The sequence below is a fragment of the Pogona vitticeps genome, chromosome 3, assembly GCF_051106095.1.
Source record: "Pogona vitticeps strain Pit_001003342236 chromosome 3, PviZW2.1, whole genome shotgun sequence".
Classification (NCBI taxonomy): Eukaryota; Metazoa; Chordata; class Lepidosauria; order Squamata; family Agamidae; genus Pogona; species Pogona vitticeps.
In genome coordinates this window covers 240128249-240148399 of record NC_135785.1, presented here as the reverse complement: position 1 = coordinate 240148399, position 20151 = coordinate 240128249, and the positions used below count along the sequence as shown (strand labels likewise).

The 20151-nt window shown below is 37.4% G+C and overlaps 1 protein-coding gene across 1 annotated transcript in view; it reads right to left on the bottom strand.

Annotated features, from left to right (window-relative positions):
* FLT1 (fms related receptor tyrosine kinase 1) overlaps positions 1–20151 on the bottom strand; it is a 139421-nt gene that overhangs the window by 48429 nt on the left and 70841 nt on the right. The window contains exons 13-15 of the mRNA XM_072993748.2: positions 15884–16171; positions 9813–9959; positions 8056–8187 (exon numbers count right to left, since the gene is read on the bottom strand). Of these exons, the coding sequence (XP_072849849.2) occupies positions 8056–8187; positions 9813–9959; positions 15884–16171 (567 nt within the window). The remainder of the gene's footprint in view (positions 1–8055; positions 8188–9812; positions 9960–15883; positions 16172–20151) is intronic.

Here is a 20151-nt window from a genome sequence, read left to right as displayed (position 1 = left end):
CTTGAGGAAAAATAAGTGGACCCACTAATACCATGAAGCTTCCCCAGCATGGCAAACGTTCCCAAACATATGTACTTCATATGTTTCCAGCCATTCTCAATGGGGGTCATATGGCTCCCTGGGGAGCCCTAGCATGTTTAAAGGAGGCCACGGACTAGAAACGATTCTTCACACACCACCTTATAAGGTCTGTTATGCAGCTTATACAATCCTGATTTGGTCTACATTTCTTTAATAGTGTGTTTATGGTCATAGCAAAAAAAAAGGGTTGAGAAATTATTTATTTTATATATTTATTAGGTTTATATCACCCACCTAGAACGTGTCTACTCTGGTTTAGCTGGTTTAGACTACAATTTCCATCAGGCCCTTCCAATGTGAACAATGAACAAGAATAATTAGAGCTGCAGTGCAAAATATCTGGAGGATGACTACTAAGGTGAGGATGCAGTAAGATATGCGACGTCCTCGGAATTCTTACAGTATGAGCCATGAATGTTGCATTCTGTTAAGAACAGTGAGTATTTAAAGTGCAACTTCTTAGATTTATTTAATTTTGAGTAATTACTACACACCTATTTATTTCTATCCTGCAATTTCATGTACGTATATCCCACCTTCCTCCTAATGGAGGGACCAAAGGAGGCTTAGAAAGTGGTGTAAAGAAAATAACACAATAAGTCAAAGCAAAGCGTTATACACTGGGTGTCAAAACACATTAAGTTGTAATATTAAAGTTCAGTGAAATGTCTGTCTGTCTAATGTATAATTATTTATTTTATTAATATTCTAGCGATCTGGAGAAAAATAATCCTGGCATCAATAACAAAGGCTAAAACTGCTCAGGTAAAACAGGAGGTAAAACAGGAGTGGGCAACTGTTTTTTTTTTCCCCTTGACTTTTCCTTTCCTTCTTTTAAAAAAGCCCATTAACTCATAGTCATCTTATTAGGACCTGCATGTTGGGAGGAGGTCCTACGGTCTTTCCAATCCGATCATGACTCATGATCAAATGAGTCATAGATATGTTATAGATATGTCACACTGGGGGGAATTGCACTGCCATAAGTGTTCATAAGGTAAAGGTAAAGGTTTCCCTTGACATTTAGTCTAGTTACTGTATGTCTGACTCTAAGGCATGGCGCTTATCCCCGTTTCCGAGCCGTAGAGCCAGCGTTTGTCTGTAGACAGTTTCTGTGGTCATGTGGCCAGCGTGACTAGACATGGAACGCCGTTATCTTCCCACCGTGGTGGTACCTATTTTTCTACTCACGTTTTTACATGCTTTGGAACTGCTAGGTTGGCAGGAGCTGGGAAAGTGATGGGGGCTCACTCCGTCGTGTGGATTCAATCTTACAACTGCTGGTCTTCCGACCTTGCAGCTCAGAGGCTTCTGCAGCTTAACCCACAGTGCCACCATGTCCCACTTAAGTGTTCTTACTAGTATAAAAATCTAGGTTTTCTGTTTCATGACAGCAACACTCCCCTTCACTTTTCTGCACTGGTATCCTCCACTAGGCACTTTATTTTGGCCACTTCCTGTTTAGTACAATGTGCTGTTAAGTGCAGCCTTCAACAGAAAAGGTTGGGTCCCATCTGTATAGCGTAAAAGTTGCAGTCCTCAGAACCTAGGAGGTTCTGAGACGTCTTGAATTGAAAAAGGAAAGCTGAGATAAATCACTTTAAGAAGTAAATTCTGTAGCAGGTGTAGTAGCACAAAAAATAGAAACATCCTAAGTATGGATTATATTAGGCATCACTGAGTACTCTACATTGAAACATGAGGATTCAAAATATTATTTTCATGAAATTCCTGTGATACTCATAAACTCTTCCAAAACAAAATGCATTTTCAGTTCTTGTCATTCATGTGACTTCTCCAGAGATTTCTGCCAAACCTCTTCCCCTGACACTGTCTTTAAATGTCTTCTCAGCATAGGACAGAACTACAACCAACAAGACAGTAAGGCAAAAGGGGATTGGGTTTGAAACATGATTTCCCAGGCAGTCTCCTTGCTGTTTGGCCTCCAGCTCAGCATCATTCTTGGCAAATAGAAGAGAAACTATTAATATCTTCCTTGTGGAGTCTTTGACTGACTCAAGGCTCTGTAATGCCTGCTTTAAAGGGGGTCACAAGCAGTTGTTTATACACTGGGTGTCTTTCTAAAACTCCATTCCTGAATATCAGTCATTTTGTCTCTAACACAGGATCTACGTAACAATAAATGTCTTTTGCCAGGCATTTAATTAAAAACCTATTTTCCTTTCATAATAATGAGGAAAAGAATGATGAAGCATCTATCAAACAAGGGAGCAGCCAAGAGAAATTCTAAGTCATACGAATAAGTAAGACTCCTCATTCTACTCCAAGTAGACCACTGGTATCGGCTTTGAATGAGAGCAGAACTCCAAAGACTTAAGCAGCTGCCCTCTCTAAGATACATTTATAAAGCAGGAAAGTGGAAAAGGTAAGGAAATCTATATTGCAAGCATATAAGTAAAAAGATCTGCTTCTTACATGAACTTGTATGAACATTAAGATGTTTGCTGAGGATCCTTGGACCATTAGATATACTCCAATCCCTGGTGGTTTCTGAAATGTGACTGAGCCCAGTAGAAACATGAGATATTTCATTACTTGTCCCATAAAGGCTAGTCCTTTGTCACTCCCAACCAATAGAGCAAGAGTGGGGAAACTGCAGGCCATGCGCCTCCCTAAGGCCATTCATATAGCTCTCAGAAATGACAAGAACTGGCTGAAGAACTCTCAGAACCGCTATCCATTATTTTCTTGAAATCATGGGAAACAGGGGAGGTGCCAGAGGATTGGAGGAGGGCTAATGTTGTCCCTACCTTCAAAAAGGGCAAAAAAGAGGAACAGGGGAACTACAGGCCAGTCAGCCTGACATCAATCCCAGGCAAAATTCTGAAACAGATCATAAAGCGGTCATTGTGCAAGCACCTAAAAAACAATGCAGTAACAACTACAAGCCAACACGGATTTGTCAAGAACAAATCCTGCCAAACTAATTTGATCTCATTTTTTTCATCAGGCAACCTCCCTGATAGACAGAGGGAATGCTGTAGACATAAGATATCTTGACTTCAGCAAAGCTTTTGACAAAGTGCCCCATGATATTCTGATTAGCAAGCTAACCAGGTGTGGGCTGGATAGATCAAGTGTCAGGTGGATACACAATTGGCTACAGAATTGTACTCAGAAGGTGATGATTAATGGGTCTCTTCTCTAAGTGGGAGGAGGAAACAAGTGGTGTACCCCAAGGCTCAGTCCTCGGCCTGGTGCTCTTCAATATTTTTATTAATGACTTGGATGAGGAAGTGCAGGGAATGCTTGTCAGATTTGCAAATGATACAAAATTGGGTGGAATAGCTAATAACCTAGAAGACAGAAACAAAATTCATAATGACCTTGATAGGATGGAGCATTGGGCTGAAAGCAACAGAATGAAATTCAACAGGGCTAACTGCAAAGTACTATACCTCAGAAAAGGAAACCAATTGCACAGTTACAAGATGGGGAATACTGGCTCAGCAAAACAATGAGTGAGAAGGATCATGGAATTGTCGTAGATCACAAGCTAAATATGAGCCAACTGTGTGATGTGACTACAAAAAAAGACAAATGCTATTTTAGGCCGCATAAATAACAAGTATAGTTTCCAAATCCCGTGAGGTGTTAGTCTCCCTCTATTCAGCACCTGGTTAGGCTTCACCTTGAGTATTGTGCCCAGTTCTGGACACCACACTTCAAGAAGGATCCTGACAAATTGGAACAAGTTCAGAAGATGGCAACAAGGATGATCAGGAGTTGAAAACCAAGCCTTATGAGGAAAGGCGGAAAGAATTGGGCATGTTTAGCCTTGAGAAAAGAAGACTGAGGGATGATATGATAGCACTTTTCAAATACTTGAAAGGCTTTCATAAAGAGGAGGGGCAAGATCTGTTCTCAATCATCCCAGAGTGCAGGACACGGAACAATGGGTTCAAGTTAAAGGAAGCCAGATTTCAATTGAATATCAGGAAAACCTTCCTAACTGTCAGATCAGTATGACAGGGGAACCAGTGACCTCAGGAGTTAGTGAGTGCTCCAACATTGGAGGGATACAAGAAAAACATAGATAATCACCCGGCAGATATTCTATGATTGTATTCCTGCATTGAGCAGAGAGTTGGACTTGATGGCCTTGTAGGCCCCTTCCAACTTCACTTTTGCAAGAGGGTTCTTGCCATTAGATTAGGGCCTGTCTGCAAAATACTGTGGCATAAATTAAAGTCAATTCAAGTCATACATTCTCTAGTAAGCTACTGCTTCCACCCAGTAACAGAAATAATCTGTTTTGCATTTTGACAGTTTTTTTTCATAGCTCATATGGTGCAAGTAAATTGCAGGAAAGTGTTGTGTAGGTGTCCTACCACCTCAAAACAGTAATGCTAGCTGTCCAGCAAGTTGCCATTTGTGAAGCCCTGGCATATATTAACTGCACATTTTTAATTATTTAATTTATAAGTGCCTGAACTATCTGCATTTAATCACCGTGCCAGGTATAAGATTCTGTATTTTTCCTAAATAAAAGATTCAATATATTTCAGAGTAGACCTTTGGTCTAGATGGGTGGGTTATAAATCTATTTTAAAAAAGTATATATTGGTATCACTATTGGAATATAGTAAGTAAAGACTAAAGGCTAAGAGATCTGATCCGGTTTCATAAAAGTAGATTCAAGATAGACAACATGGTAATAGGTAATTATTTATATGGTATAAAGTTAGATTTTTCTTCAGCTCCTTCCTGTAATTTTTGCATAGTATAAGGAACAATTTCACAATGTGTTTTTCCTTAACTTGTTTTAACATTTAGAAAAAAATGTGAAGTGCATATACAGTATTTGAAGGATTAATTGATCATCATCAGATCCTACGTTTTGAGGAAATTAAGGTTGAAGGGGGCTAAGCCCCAGCTCTTTCATTTTGTTCAGTTCAGACCATAGAGAAAGTTTTGCTAGGACAGAAACCAAAAACAGTGTTTGAGTTAATAATAACTGGCATGATATGTTTGGGGGAATGACAGAGCAAATTTATTCATTTAGACTTGGACACCATTCCTTTAAGTTAGAAGAGAAAATGGAGAAAGGTTTAGTTTCTGTAGATTAGTTTAACAAAATGGAAACAGATTTTGGAAATGTCTATTCAAAACTGATTTCAATCAATAGTGAGAGACATAGTTTTTGAAAGATATATGATGCATTTTAATTAACATCTGACTCTGTGGAGATCTGACTTGCTTTGCCATTTGGATGTTTCAAGCCTAGCTGGACCAGATCACCACATCACTAAAACACGACAAATCAAAAAAGACAGCAATTAACATTAGAAAGAGGGCAGCTTCTGTTGTATCCCCCACCCCACCCCACCCCTATGCTCCCTCTGTGATCACAACTCTCCTCATTCCACACATGTGGAATGTCTTCTGGAGAGAAGCAGGTCTCAACATTTCAAGCAATATAGTTCTTTCTGGAGAGTTGGCCCATGATGGTTAACCTTTCCTGCACATTTCCCAGTTCTATGATACTATTTTTAAGATTCAAAAATGAAAATTGTACACAATGTTTCAAGTATTATTACTTAGCTACTATATTTATTTATTTACAATATTTTTAGCCGCACCATTGCCAGTGGCTATATACAGTATTCAAAAGAATGTTCAAAGTTTTGTTAGAGTCATGTTAGTCTGCTTCAGCGTAGATAAACAAATTAATAAACAGAATTGTTGCAATGTCTTTAAAATTAGATTAGTTTCAGTGTGAGTTTTCATGGATCATAATTTACATCTTCAGAAGCACGTATTCCAAGTATAATCACAACACAGTATTGAATGGAGGCACTATAACACTGACAGCTTTATTTGCAGTCCATTTCCTAGTGATATGTAACATGGAAATGACTCATTCATTCATAAAATAAATTAGAATATGGAACAGCACTTCCACATCTTCTAGTCCTTGATCCAAAAATGATTGCTAGACCAAGGCACTTACTGATTGAAGAAATTACCTGCTCTCCATCCATTCTGTTAATACAAAATAATTCCTAGTTATATCTGTATAGACTAAATATTTTTAAAGGAAATAAAAGGAGCAGACGGCTTCCTTCCTGCTTGAATCACAAACTGTTTCCTCCCTACATCTGTTGCACATCCACTGTTCTAATCTCACCAATGCTACACGGAAGTGTGTGCACTGGCTTTACAGTCACATAGATAAAATAAATTTCACAGAATATTTTTATAAAATCTGGCTCAACTCCATACATTATTTTACATTTTACCAACTGTCCGCAACATTGAAATGTTCTAAGATAGCAGCACTGGGTTTTGTTTCTTTTCCATAAGAGCTCTGATTTGAGACTGAAGTCAGAAAGCCCTTATGTACACACATACTGTACACGCGTACTGTAGCATAAGCAGAAGAACAGGCAAAGCTGATAGTTCTGCTACCCAGATCCAGAAAAGACTGAGATAAAAAAAAAAAAACACATAAGGATAGAAATTAAAGTTTCTCATATTTGAGATTCCCTTTAGGCAAAACCAGATTTCCCCGCATTGTGAAGATTTCACACAGTTTATTATATTTGCTATTTAAGCAGATTTAAAGAAATGTGGCATATAACTTTGTATACTCAATCCATAAATGTATTAATCCATTCGTATTTGGACAAGTGCCCCTTGGTTAGAGGTATTCTGTAAACTGCTATGTAGAAGGTATGATGATAGTGGGTTGTTAGTTCAAGAGGGTTAATAATCAGTGTTGCTCAATGTTATACTCTGTTTCTCCAAAAATAAGATCTAACCTGAAACTAAGCCCTAGTATGATTTTTCAGGATGCTCGTAATATAAGCCCTACCCCCAAAAAAGCCCTAGTTAAGTGAAACCCCGCCGTCCAAAATTGTGCAGCGAACAGAAGATGATTACATGACTGTCTTTGAATAAATGTAGATTGTTGTACATGAAAAAAAAATAAAACATCCCTGAAAAAAAGCCCTAATGCATTTTTGGAGCAAAATTTAATGTAACACCCTGTCTTATTTCCGGGGAAACAGGGTAGCTCAAAACTATTGAGAAAGAGGGAGGAGGTGGGGGAAGCACCTTTCACCAGCCAGTATCCTACTGAGCTTTGCCAAAGAGAAAAGTCCCACCAGTGCAGTAATATGGGATTGTACCACTTTCGCAAGCATATTGTGTAGGTGGAAGACAAGTCTTCTCCATGGTGCTTACACAAACAGCATTATACCATGTTCCTTCACTGGTGGGACTTTCCAATTCATGGAAGCTCAATAGGGAACAGGCCACTGTACACAGAACGCAAGATTTTGTGTCATGGGATATCGCGAAGCTGAGAGTTCAGTAGGCTGTTGTTTTTAAAGGGGTGTCTACGAAAATTCACAAAGAAGACAGCAAGGAACTTTCAAATGTAATCACAATTATCAAACAAACTTTGTTACATCTCACAGTTCCCTTTGTATTGAAACCAAAGACACAGATATGACAAATATATCTCATCCTGGCCTCTAGAAGCCTGGAACAGGAAATGAAGGAAAAGCAATGTGTCTGATGAAGCTAAAGATATACCATTCTTCCACCATGACCCTATGTTTCTTGGGTTTTAGCAATATTTATTTTCAGGATGGTATAAACACATTCTGATCTAGCCTTTCCCTTTGGCACTCTTCGTGACCTGGTGCATTTCCCTTGTTAATGATTTGTTTTATATTATCAGCAAGCCACTTACCTGTTTCTGTAGGAAGGTCCAGATCTGAAACTGAAACTTATGAGCAAGTCAAAGGCAAAAATTGAACAAAAATGTGTTTCCTTGTTAAGACTTTGTTTTACACCACCAACAAGCCATTGATTTGTATCTTTAAGAAAAGCAAAATATCCTCTCTCTTTTTTTTTATGGAAAGTAAATAAACAGGTCAAAGAGAAAATTTTAACAAAAATGCTATCCCTTGGTACTGGTCTGTTTAGTGTTCAGCATTTTACCTTGTATAGTGACATAGGCTGAAGACTCCACTGTCCCTTTCAGGTTAGAAGCTACACATTGGTAGTGGCCTGCATCATCCTCTTGTACTCTTTCAATCAACAAACTCTGGCTCCCTGGCCCCAATATTATACCTAAGAAATGAGAAATATTTCAAATGAAGTGGAACAGTGAATAAACTTGAAGGTCTGCTTCTCAAAAGAGAATCCCTTCTAAAGGGAGTTTGAAATCCAGAGGCATCAAAAACAGTGTGGTACAACCTGCAAGGGAAGTAAGTTGCAAATATTAGCTTTTCTACTGTCTCTTATATTGAATTATGAAAAATGTTTATTTAATTGACTGTAATGAGTGGAAGGTACATGCTTGATGGTTTCTGATGGATGGTGCCTACTACTTATCCCATGCTTATTCACTTTGGTGGCTAAAGGTAAACACTACTTGGAACGGGAGTATAGTCAGCAGTGGAGACAGACACTTGGAAGTTCTGCAGTTAGGCTTCATTGTCTCTTTTGAACAACCCAGTGTCAAGTTATATGGTAAATAAACAAATATGACATCAATAGTGCAAGACCAGCACTCTGACTTCACAAGCAAGCTGACCTTGGGGTAGAAACTTTTCAAGCCTCCAGTGTTTCCAGCTGACTACTCCCTTAATACCTTACCATTGGCCAGGCCAAGCTGAGACTTTTGAAAGCCAAGGAGCAAAACGTATGGAGCAGTGGTTCCCAACCTTGGGTCCCAAGGTTAAAAACCCCCAGAAGTCTTCACCACTAATAGTGCTGGCCAGGAATTCTGAGAGTCATGGTCCAAGAACATCTGAGGACCCAAGGTTGGAACCCACTGATCTGGAGGGTTTGGGCCTGTTGTAAAGAACATCTAATTGCCTAGGAAATCTGGAAGGGTGTAAGAGTACAAAATGTACATGTTCCAGCAGGAAAGTCCTGATTAAGAGGTGGGGTATGGGTGGTAACCATGAGAGTTATAGAAGCTGGTGAATTCCTTTTACTGAAAGGTTCTTCAGACGTGTGACGCCAAGAATATACTATGTCTAAACATCCTTGAAGTACATTTAAGTCACTTCCAGATGGCAGTTCCTCCAGTGATTGGAGGAATGCCAACAAGGAAGTGGAACAGGAAGTACCTCAACATTTGTTCTCTGCAAGCCACCCTGGAAAAACTGTCTTTGCAGGGTGGGGTAAAAAAACCTTCTAAATAAAAATAAATAAGATGTCCTTTTCTTTTCCTTTGAGCTTGGAGATTTGGAGTGACAAAGCCTGATTCAGTGCTCTCAGTAATAGGTGGAATTCAAAGTTGACTACCAAAAGCTGCAAAGTGAAACAGTTTGTTCTGATGGCTTACTTTGAATACTATTTCAAGACAGAGTTTGGAAAATAGTTACCAAAAAAAACCAAATTACTTGCAATTAGTTCATTTTTGCAATAATTAAGGCATAATTATTGTAACATAACAAGAGACAACTTTTTCCTTTTATAAGGTTGTTGCAACTATTTTTGTAACTTTTCTAGTTGCAGAGAGTCTGTGGCCTCACTACTTAGGCGCGTTTTGTACCACAGGGTGGGGACTTGTAGCAGTGTGATGTGTTTTCTTCCATAACAGCTATTCTGAGTAAGTCCACTTGCAGTTCAAAAACATAGCGCAAGCACACATTCTCCGCTATAGGAAATATTGATTCAGGAACAATGTCAGGATCACAGTATATGCTATCGAGAAAGAAATGAAGGCAAGTGTTAACACTCACCTGGTTCTTGCTGTATCTGTTCGTTGTTTTTATACCAGGATATCTGAGGTTCGGGCACACCATAGACATGACACTCCAGACTAACAGAGTGACTGGTATTGATGACTTGATCAGTGAGATTCCGAAGCAGGTACGGTGCTTCCTGAGCTACAAAACACATTGATACATCAGTTAGTACGTTCCTGTAGCTATTAGGGGCTTATGTATTTTTAATCACTGGACCTGTGCTCCCCCAAATAGATTTCTCAGTTCAATACAAGGAACTGTTGCCATGTTGGCCTAAGAAAAGAAGAGATACGCAGCAGATGATTTTTATTTTATTTTATTTTATTTATTCTATTTGTATCCCTCCTATCTGGTCATTGCGACCACTCTCAATGAAGGGATGTGTGTTGATCCTGAGCATGTTTTTTTCACCAAGCATTTGAAAAGAGAATAGCCTGAATTGATCTTTACATTAGATAATCTATTGTGGTCACTAATCAAGGTGTAATAAAATAATAAAGAACACATCACATGGTAGCTAAGTTAGCAAGATTTTGTTGGTGCTTTCCTTAAAATTTAAAGGTAATGTAATGTCTATTTTTATCCCTATGTGGAAAAAGGTGCTGCAGTTATGGAAAGAATTATGCTAGCATAATTTAAACTAATGTTTAAGCTCTCCCTTTGTATTGCGGACACACTATGACTTATTACTTATCGCGTACATTTGTAAATAGCATAAAAACAATCAATATTTCAAAAATCATAAATATAAGTAGACCTTTGGGAATTTGGCCCTTTGGGTGACTGAATACCAAAGAACCATGACATAGAAACAAGTTAATCTGACATGTAGATGATGTTTATTCTGTTTGATAAATTTTGTACCATGTACATTTCTCTGATTACCACTTTTTAAAATTCCTCTAAGCCATACAGCTGGCCTAAATTTTCTCAGTCAAACTAAAGTGCATGGCACAAAATAATAGGCTTACGTTTCAGGAAGCCAGACTCTGGTTGAATATCAGGAAAAACCTCTTGATAGAATAGTATGACAACGAGATCAATTATCTCATGAGGAGGTGAGTGCTCAAACACCGGAGGCATTCAAGATTAGACAACCATGTGTCAGGTCTACTTTGATTTGGATTCCTGTACTGAGCAGGGGTTTGGACTTGATGGCCTTGTAGGCCCCTTTCAAAACCATTATTCTATGATTCTATGAAATGTGATTTGAATAAAAAGTCATCCAGCATGTTCTGGAACACACATCCAAGTTTCTCAATTCTGTACAATATAAACCAAATATATACTCAAACTGATTCCTAGGTTTCCTCTCCACCTCTGATAAAACATGATAATGTTTGCTACTTTGAATACACATATTCCCCAGACAACCATGTGGGGCGATTTAAATCAGCACTCCCAAAACACAACATCATTGTCTGTTTCAAATGTTCCTTTCACCTCACTCAACTTTGCTTTTCATTCACAGACTGCTACTTTCCCAAGCAATTTTGAAGTGCTTAATTGTGTTTCACTCTGACACAATCAGTTTTCACTTAGATTTTCTGTTCACTGCTCTAAATAATCTCAGAAAGCTTTCTTGTTGCATCCAAGAGACTTTGCTTCCTGAGAAAGAGCGAACAGCATCCCAAGCCCTTCTCAAGTCAAAGCCCATAGTACCTAGTCCAGTTATTGACACAAGCAGAAGCAGAAAATGCCACAAGTACTTCCTGGCAGCAGCAACAACATGTGACAATTTGCTGCCTTCTCATGACACAGACATCCACCCCCTGAGCCAGCTCTTCACTCTGCCTAATGGTAGGGTCACTGGATTGCTGTGGAGCCAGAGGTGGGAGTTCGATTCCCACTGTGTGGCACCTGGAAGAAGAGACAGCATATGTAGTCTGAGGCAAGCTGCACAGTCCTAGGATGCCCTCAGAAAAAGGAAATGGTGAACCACTTCTGAGTATTCTGCAACTAGAAAACCTTGAAAGGGTTATCCTATCCTAGTATCAACTCGACAGCACATAATTATTATTCATTAGTAATGGTAGGGTCAGTCAAGGTTGCTCATGTGACTGTGAATTCCTGACACACTCCTCAGGAATGAAAAAGCTGCATATATTTTTGAAATGTTCAGCTTGGCTGCATTTATTCCACTCTTCAGATGCTCCTTCTAGAAAGCTTCCAGAAAGAGTGTTCACTGTGACAATAAGAAATACTTATTTGTAGGATAAAATGCTTATCAGATTGGCAGTAATGTCTTCAAATGTGGTGGGATCAAAACCAACAATTTGCTGTTATGCTGGCTATGTTCTTTCTTCGCAGGACAACCAGACCCTTACAAAGAACAGATGGGTCTGTCTGTCATCAACTACGGCAACCCAATTAATTGAGAAAAGAATTTTTTTGTAAATTTCCTTGGGTTGTTTTATATATTGCCTCTTAAAAGCAAATGAAAAAAATCTAAATCATCCCAGGTACTTAGAGGAATCTCTATTGAACCTTGCATCACCTCTGTTGTATCTGACTAGGATATCACTACTTGGTTTGTCATAATCAGCAGCTTGTTTTCAAAGCAACCACTATAAAATGCATCTACAGAATACATCTTGGCAACTTAGCATGAAGAACCCTTGTATTTTCTTCTTTACAATGACTTACAATCCGCAGTAAATGTGGGACCTTTATTTAGTTGTCTTTTCTTCCAAATTAGCTACCTATGAAGGCATGATATTTAAAACTACATCTTCTTCCAGAAGTTGGTGATGAATATTACCATTTGTTGGAATTTTGTGTTCAGTATGATTACTACAGAGGATATGACAACCAAGTCATTTGAGACAAGCAAGGAACTCACTGGGGAAAAACAGAGGTCACACAATCTCTATATTATTTCTGATTAATTTTAATTTGTTTATAGCCATACACATTTATTTCATATTAAGAAACACTTTCTATCTTTAAAATCTTAGTTGCACCACTTTTCAGACAAAAGTCATCACCATAAGTAGCTGATTTGTGAAATACTTGGTTAAAGCAAGAAATTATTGATTTCCTTGTTTCTATAACTGTGTTTCACAAACTCATGAGGCAGGGACTTTCCCCAAGCCCTTCTAAATGGCTTAATTCTTTTTCATCTGACATGGCTAGATAGCTCTGATTTCCGCTGGAACAAATGTTTGTCCAGTTCAGCAAGCAACCAACAGTGAACTTCTGCATAATTCTCAAGTAGAACAAACATTTGTTACAGATTGTAACCTATCTGACTACCAGAAACATGAGGGGAACTACAAAAAAATGGTAGGAAATACCTCTACTACAGAACTATTGTTAATCCTAGGCCTTCATTAGCAAAACAGAGAAGAAAATTAACCCTGAGACAGAAAAGAACCCCGCATAAATGTGACCAAATAAATGTTAAATATCTCTAGATTGTCTTTGTTGCATAGCGTTTTTAATTTAACACTTGTATCGCTTTATAAGGAAACTTATATTATCCATTCAATTACCAATTTTGTCAGTAAAACACACACCTGAACTTTAATAAACAGTTTAAAACAAAAGAAATACAAACTTAAGTTGCAATTATTATTCTCCATGTCATATACTGGAATGAAAAATCATCCAGTAGAAAACAAAATTAATCCCTTTCCAGAACATGTGCAGTAACATTGGCAGTGAGATCTATGCGTGAGTCACAATGGAAAAGAGCCTTATCCAAATAAGACCTTTGCTTTACATAACAGTTCCTTCAGACATCCCTCTTGCTGTGCTTCTTTCATACATTCCAACATGGCAGCAATATAGAATTGCAGTTCATGACTAATTGAACATTTGGCCAACTCCAAGTGATGAACTGGCCAATAGACACTCCTTCTCCTAGATCTGCTATGAAGGGGTCATTTAATTAATACCATAGGTATGGTGTTCTAATCTCCACAGCTTGTGCATTTGTTTTTTCCCCCAGTTTATCTTATGGATCAAGTCCAGAATCAGCACTTGGTTGACTGAATTTTACAAACTGTAACTCTTTTGTATAACAAACAAAAAAATAAAACCATATAAGTTTAGTTTTCCAGGAACTGGTAATTCAATCAAGGGATGTTACTGCTGTTCACATCTTCCCACAAAATACTATTTTTCATGTATAAACTCTATAGAGAGGAGTCTTTTTCCTGTTGCCCTCCAGGATATATAACAAAGTAAGCTTTGCTGTCACTGGAATGAAATTACCAATAATTGGATTGGCTTTGTAACCATATGATAAATAGCCAAAAAAAGAACATGAATTGTTTTGGGAAGCCATCATGGTAATAATATATATACAATTTTTTTTAAAAAAACTTTTTTAAAAAAAATCTACTGTATAGAAAACAAACTATAGGTGAAATTTCAAGAACAGTCATTCTTTTCTTTACCCTGACAACTTCCAGGTAGCTAATTGTTTTCAAAGCATTTTAGTCTCCATAAAACTGGCATGATGGGGAAATGCTATTGTTTACTCTTTCACACTTGACAAAAGCAATTCCCACGTGAACGACAAGTTTGGCTGGGGGACACGGTTCTGCTACCTTAGAGAAGGAAATGGGTGGGAGAGTTCTCAGGCACAAGAAATTGTCATGTTGTCACCCTCTGTTTTAATAGCAAAGCCACTTTTGTTCCCATTTTTGCTCTTGCTATTGTGATCCTCACATGCTTGGCTAAACTTTCTATATCATAATTAATCATAAATGAACACTCCTCCAAAATATAATAAACATACACATTGTAAAAAAATAAAGTTATCAGATCTATTAAAAATAGTAACGTCTTTCTTATACAGAATTTATAATACACAGAAACACCTTGAAATAAAATCACAAAAGAGAATGACAAGAAACGCTTGAAAGTAATGATAAATTACTTCTCCATCAGTAGTTTAGTCGCTTTAAAATTCCCTGTTCAAACCTGTTTTCATTTTCATATGAAAACAAATGGTGCATATACAGTATGTGTATATATACACTTACATGTGCACATAATTTCACACAAATAGCCTTGTTTTTTATATTTAAATGTATTAAACATTTTTCTAGGATGACTGAAACTTTGCAATAAAGGGAAAATGCAGTGACTTTTTTATTATTTATTTATTAAGATAGTTACACTTCTCTGCCTTAATGACAGAGAAGAGACTTCCCATTGCTGTCAACACATTTTTATGAGAACCAAACAAAAGGTCATTAGGAAAAGACCCTCAATTTATTCTTCAAAAAAAGAGGGTCCAGCTTTGATGGGTTTGAATATTCTAATGATACAAAAATCCAAGAGAGCTGCGCCTTATTGCAATGTGTTTATTTCTCATTCTGCATCCTCAGAGACTTCCCTGAGAAGTTTTTGTTTTTTTCAAAAAAATGAATATATTTAGTGTAGAAAAATGATTTCAAATAAATAAGCATAAGAACTTGCTCAGCAGGCAATATTTATAAATCCACAAAGAGCAGATCAAAATTAAACAAAAATAGTCCAGTCATTCTCGCAAACTGAGCTGTGCTTATTCTGCACTTTAAAGTTAACTTATTGAATGTCCAATGTTGACAAAAGCCAGAAGTTTTTCTGTGTTTTTTTAAGTGTTCAGTTTATGCAGCTTTGACACTTGGGAGGAGGTTGAATATCAAAGCCGAAGAGAAGGTGGGTCCAAAGTTTCTCATTAGCACTTGGTGGGAGACTGCAAAGAACAATACAACATAACACACAAAGGGCAATGCAGGGGGTGGGGAAGTCTTCCAAATCCCAACTTCCACATCTTTGTCAAAGCAGAATACATCTTTCTGAGCCAAATTGGAAGCCCAGGTCTGGGGATTTGTTGTTTACTTTTTTTCCTCTTTTGGAGGGTTTCATTTTTGCATTGCTACACCTTCTTTGTCCAAACCTCTCATATTTGACAGTATACAGTAGTAATCAATCAAGATTATATGAGAGAACTGTCACATTTTAGTGAGTCCTTTAGTGGTTTATATTGTGTTGTGTTGTACAATCATTCCTTGCGCTCTTAAATTTGCGGATCCGTGAGAAAAGAGCCTTTTTGTTACAGTGCTCACCTCTGACTGTAACGTCTTTCTCTTGACGCACATCTTCACCAGTATACATGTTCCTTGCTCGGCAAGCGTAGGTGCCTGAATGTTCAAGTGTGACATTTTTGATGATGAGGGTGAGGTCAATGGAGTACTCCTTTGTGGCTGGCTTTTTTATTCTGCTTTGGTTAACTGTCCTTGGCAATATCCAGGTGATGTCTTTGTACAGAAGTTTGTTGGCTAAACAGGACAATACGAGGGTTTCTCCTTCCACTGGTGTTTTCTTTAAGTTAATATGGAATCCATTGGGCACATCTGTTAAAAAGAAGGAACATACTTTTTATTCATAGGAAATTAAGGAATATAATTTCAAGGGCACAACCCAGACATCTTTCCCATTATACCAAGATCTTATGTAGTATCCTAGGGGCACACATCCTTGTTGAAGCCAGTATATTTGTGTCTGGGACTGGGTTTGGTGATTAATGCCTGGGTGGGAAACAGGCTTCAAGCTCACTTGCTCTCTATATCAGTGGTCCTCAACCTTGGGCCTCCAGATGTTCTTGTACTTCAGCTCCCAGAAATCCTGGCCAGCAGAGGTGGTGGTGAAGGATTCTGGGAGTTGTAGTCCAAGAACATCTGGAGGCCCAAGGTTGGGGACCACTGCTCTATATAGTTGAACATTATGGTGGAAGAAAGGTGGGATAAGACATAAATGTTACTGCAGTTTGAGCATATCAGTTCACAAAAATAGCCAGAATATTATTGGTATTCTCAAATTGTCTGCTACAGCTAATTATGGTGAATTGATGAGGTCAAACCTTATTACACAGTCAATTGTGCAAACGAGATGTCAGCTAGTCACAATTAGTTATGACAAGTTGCAGAAACCTTTCCAAGTCATCATTAGGTTTTTAACCAATATTAAGCAAATCTTGAAATGTTACAAAGAAGAGGGATTCCAGAAAAGGAGGCAGTGGCATCTTCCATCAGCAGAATTCTTCCACCAGCAGATGCAGATCTTGCCCATTACATGTATTATTTATTATTATTCCATATTCATTGGTACTGAATAAGAAATTTATTGGCTAAATACAAGCAAGACAAACTCCACCTATTATGTTGATAAAGTAACATCTCTCATGAGGGATGGGCAAGCCCAGTTGACTTCAGAGACATTTTCTACTCCCAGAGTGTGGGAGTAAAAAGTGAAGACATGCAGAAAAAGATTAATTTTCACATTTATTTTTTTTTAAAAAAATTATGGTGTAGTTATATATTGTAAAAGTTTCTAAAATGGGTTTTGAATATTATTTATGTACTAAGTAAATTTTATTTATTTATTTATTTATTTATTTATTTATTTATTTATTTATTTATTTATTTATTTATTTATTTATTTATTTATTTATTTATTTATTTATTTATTTATTTATTGGATTTCTATCCCACCCATCTAGACCAAAGGTCCACTCTGGGCGGTTGGTCACAGTTTTTTGGACACAGTTCTGTGTCACTGCATCTGTGGCTAGAATTGTAATCAGAGTATGGAAAACTTTGAAATTTGATGCATTATCAGATTTTCTGATTTTGATCGCAGAAATGTATCCTCAAGATCTGAAATGTATTTGCATTCACTGAACACTGTTAATGTAAACTTTGTTAAATTCTGCTGCACGCATCCTGTGTCAGAAACTATTAAATGAAAATTCTTACTAATGCCAAATATTGTAAAATATTCATTTTTGTGTTTTATAACATAAACTGAACCAAAACTTGCTATACTGAAGGGTAGTATACAATTGTTTTAAATAAATAAATAAATATCTCCTGATATTATCCTAGGGTTAAGTAGTATTGGCCAGAGTTCTATTACTTCTATACAAAAATGCAAGTTAAACAGTGTACATCTCATCAGCAAATTGCCTCTAGTTGATACTTATACTCCTCCATTGTCCACATGACTAGTGCACGATAAGAAATTCATTCTTTAACTCCTTAACCTGCAGCAATTGTCATTGACTGTCAGCTATTCAATATTGTAAATAATTAACTTCTATGTTAAATTTATTTTTATCTCTTGACCACTGTTACATAACAGGTGACAGATAATATAAAGTGCAACAAATCATGTAACAGTGCAGGATCTTCCGATGTTATGTTATGAGATGTGATGTGGAATACAAAATATTCAGAAAATATTTTAAACATATTTGCACATCCAGAGAATCTTCACCTTCAAAAGTGGATTTTTGAAGATAATGAGTATAAGTGTGCACTGCATACACATCTAATTCTGGCCTTCAATATGCCTTTCCAGTGTCCACATGTAGATTATATTACTCCATCATTGAGCTCCTCCCTCCCACATTTTAAATGTCACAACTGATGGAGTCACCTCAAAACGTTATACAGAGAATGTTATGCCTTTTTAATTGGTCTAATAAATATAACATCATAATGTCTCATTTGAAGTGTTATGATTATTTTCTATCTAGCACCTTTTTTATCTGTAAAAACTGGCTGATTTTGGAGGAAGGAAAAGAAAAGAAACCCTATCAAAGGTTTTTTGTTTTTTAAAGAGAACTGATTTGCAACACCTTGTAAGCTGTTAAAGTCTGAGGTAAGTTGGATATTGAAAGGCTGGAGTAATGTAAAAGAGTTTTATTTACTTTACTGATTTGAAACTTCCTGTGGAAATAGCTCCCAGGTTTCCTGATGGAAGATTTTGTTTATCTTTGCCAAGCACCACCAGGAATCTCAAAATAAAATGCCTTTAGTGACAGTGGCCAGCCAGGAGATAAGGCTATGCTGTTCCTGTCTCACCCTCAGTAATTACAAACACACCCATGGGCCTGCTGTGTGCCAGCAAAGCAGCCAAAAAGCAGGGGAAGGATTAAGCTGAAGAGGAGGGGGTCTGTGAAAGATACAGAATGAATTAATTTGGCATTCAGAGATAATGAAGGAGATGGGAAACATTCAGTATCATCAGAGTCCTCAAAAAAGTAAATACAACATGTTGAAAACACATCATCAATAATTGTAACAGCTAAAACCCTGAAAAAAGGTAGCCATAAGTCAGAATTGACTTGATGATGCATAGTTGTTATTTTTTTTTACAACAGAGCACTAAAATAACATGAATCATAAATTACTGCATTTAAATGTAACATACATTCAAGAGCAGCCAGCAAACAAATGTGACTTAGTCCAACTTAGGGTACAACTATGTTGACAAATAATGCTGGAAATGCTCTAGGACTGGAAGCATTTCAGAATCACACTGTTTTCTGTTGGCTAGATGACATACAAGTTAATGCAAATCAATCCAGAGTTCTCCCCTCCTAATCCATTCCCACCCCTCCATAGTTGGAACATCTACTTTTTTTGGAATCAAATGCATTCACTTTGGTTCAGATGGTGTCATTGCCTGAACCAATTTGGATGGACCTGCACCTGTTTTATTTGAAGCCATTCTACTTAGTTACAGCAGCCATAAGAAAAGCAGGGCAATGGGAATACAGGCTGTTGTTTGAATCCTCTCTGCAAAGTGCCTAGGTCTGCTTTCCCTTCCTATTCTTGTTCTTGTTCTTTTTCAGGCTTGCTGCCTAGTGCTAGGGCAGCCAGGTGAGGAAGAAAAAGAGTAAAGTTTTGGCATAGAGAAAGGATGAATTTATCAATGAGCCATCTTTCCAGGTTGTTAAGATAGCTCTGTTCTTTTAAGCATTATTGCAAATCTAGAGGACCAAAGCAGAGCTGCCTTAACAAGCTGCAAACAAGGCTTTTGAGTGCCAATTCTGTCCCTGCTCTCTGCTAAAGACTGTCTGATCAGCTGAAGTGCATTAACCCAGGAAAATACAACCTCCCAGGTGCAACTTCAAATCAGATCCATTTGTATTTTTCCACTATTTAGCCACATCCTAAGTCTAAGAAGTGTATGGTCTAATTTTTATTAATAAATTAAATTTTAAGACCAAGCTTTACCAATCTATAATCAGGGGAAAGGTACAAATTACAAGAGTAACAAGAGATAAACACGAGTAAATTTAATTCCACACATATGCCTTCCAGATATAATACCTAATCAGAAGGAAAAACATTTCCAGGACATGCTCCCATGTGGATAGAGGTTGTATTCCAATGGTACAATCATATAGGCAAGCCTGAGTAGATTATTTTTTATATTACATGGCAGTATGTCACAAAAAAGTAATTACCCTGTTTCCCCGAAAATAAAACCTAACCTGAAAATAAGCCCTAGTAGGATTTTTCAGGATGCTCATAATATAGGCCCT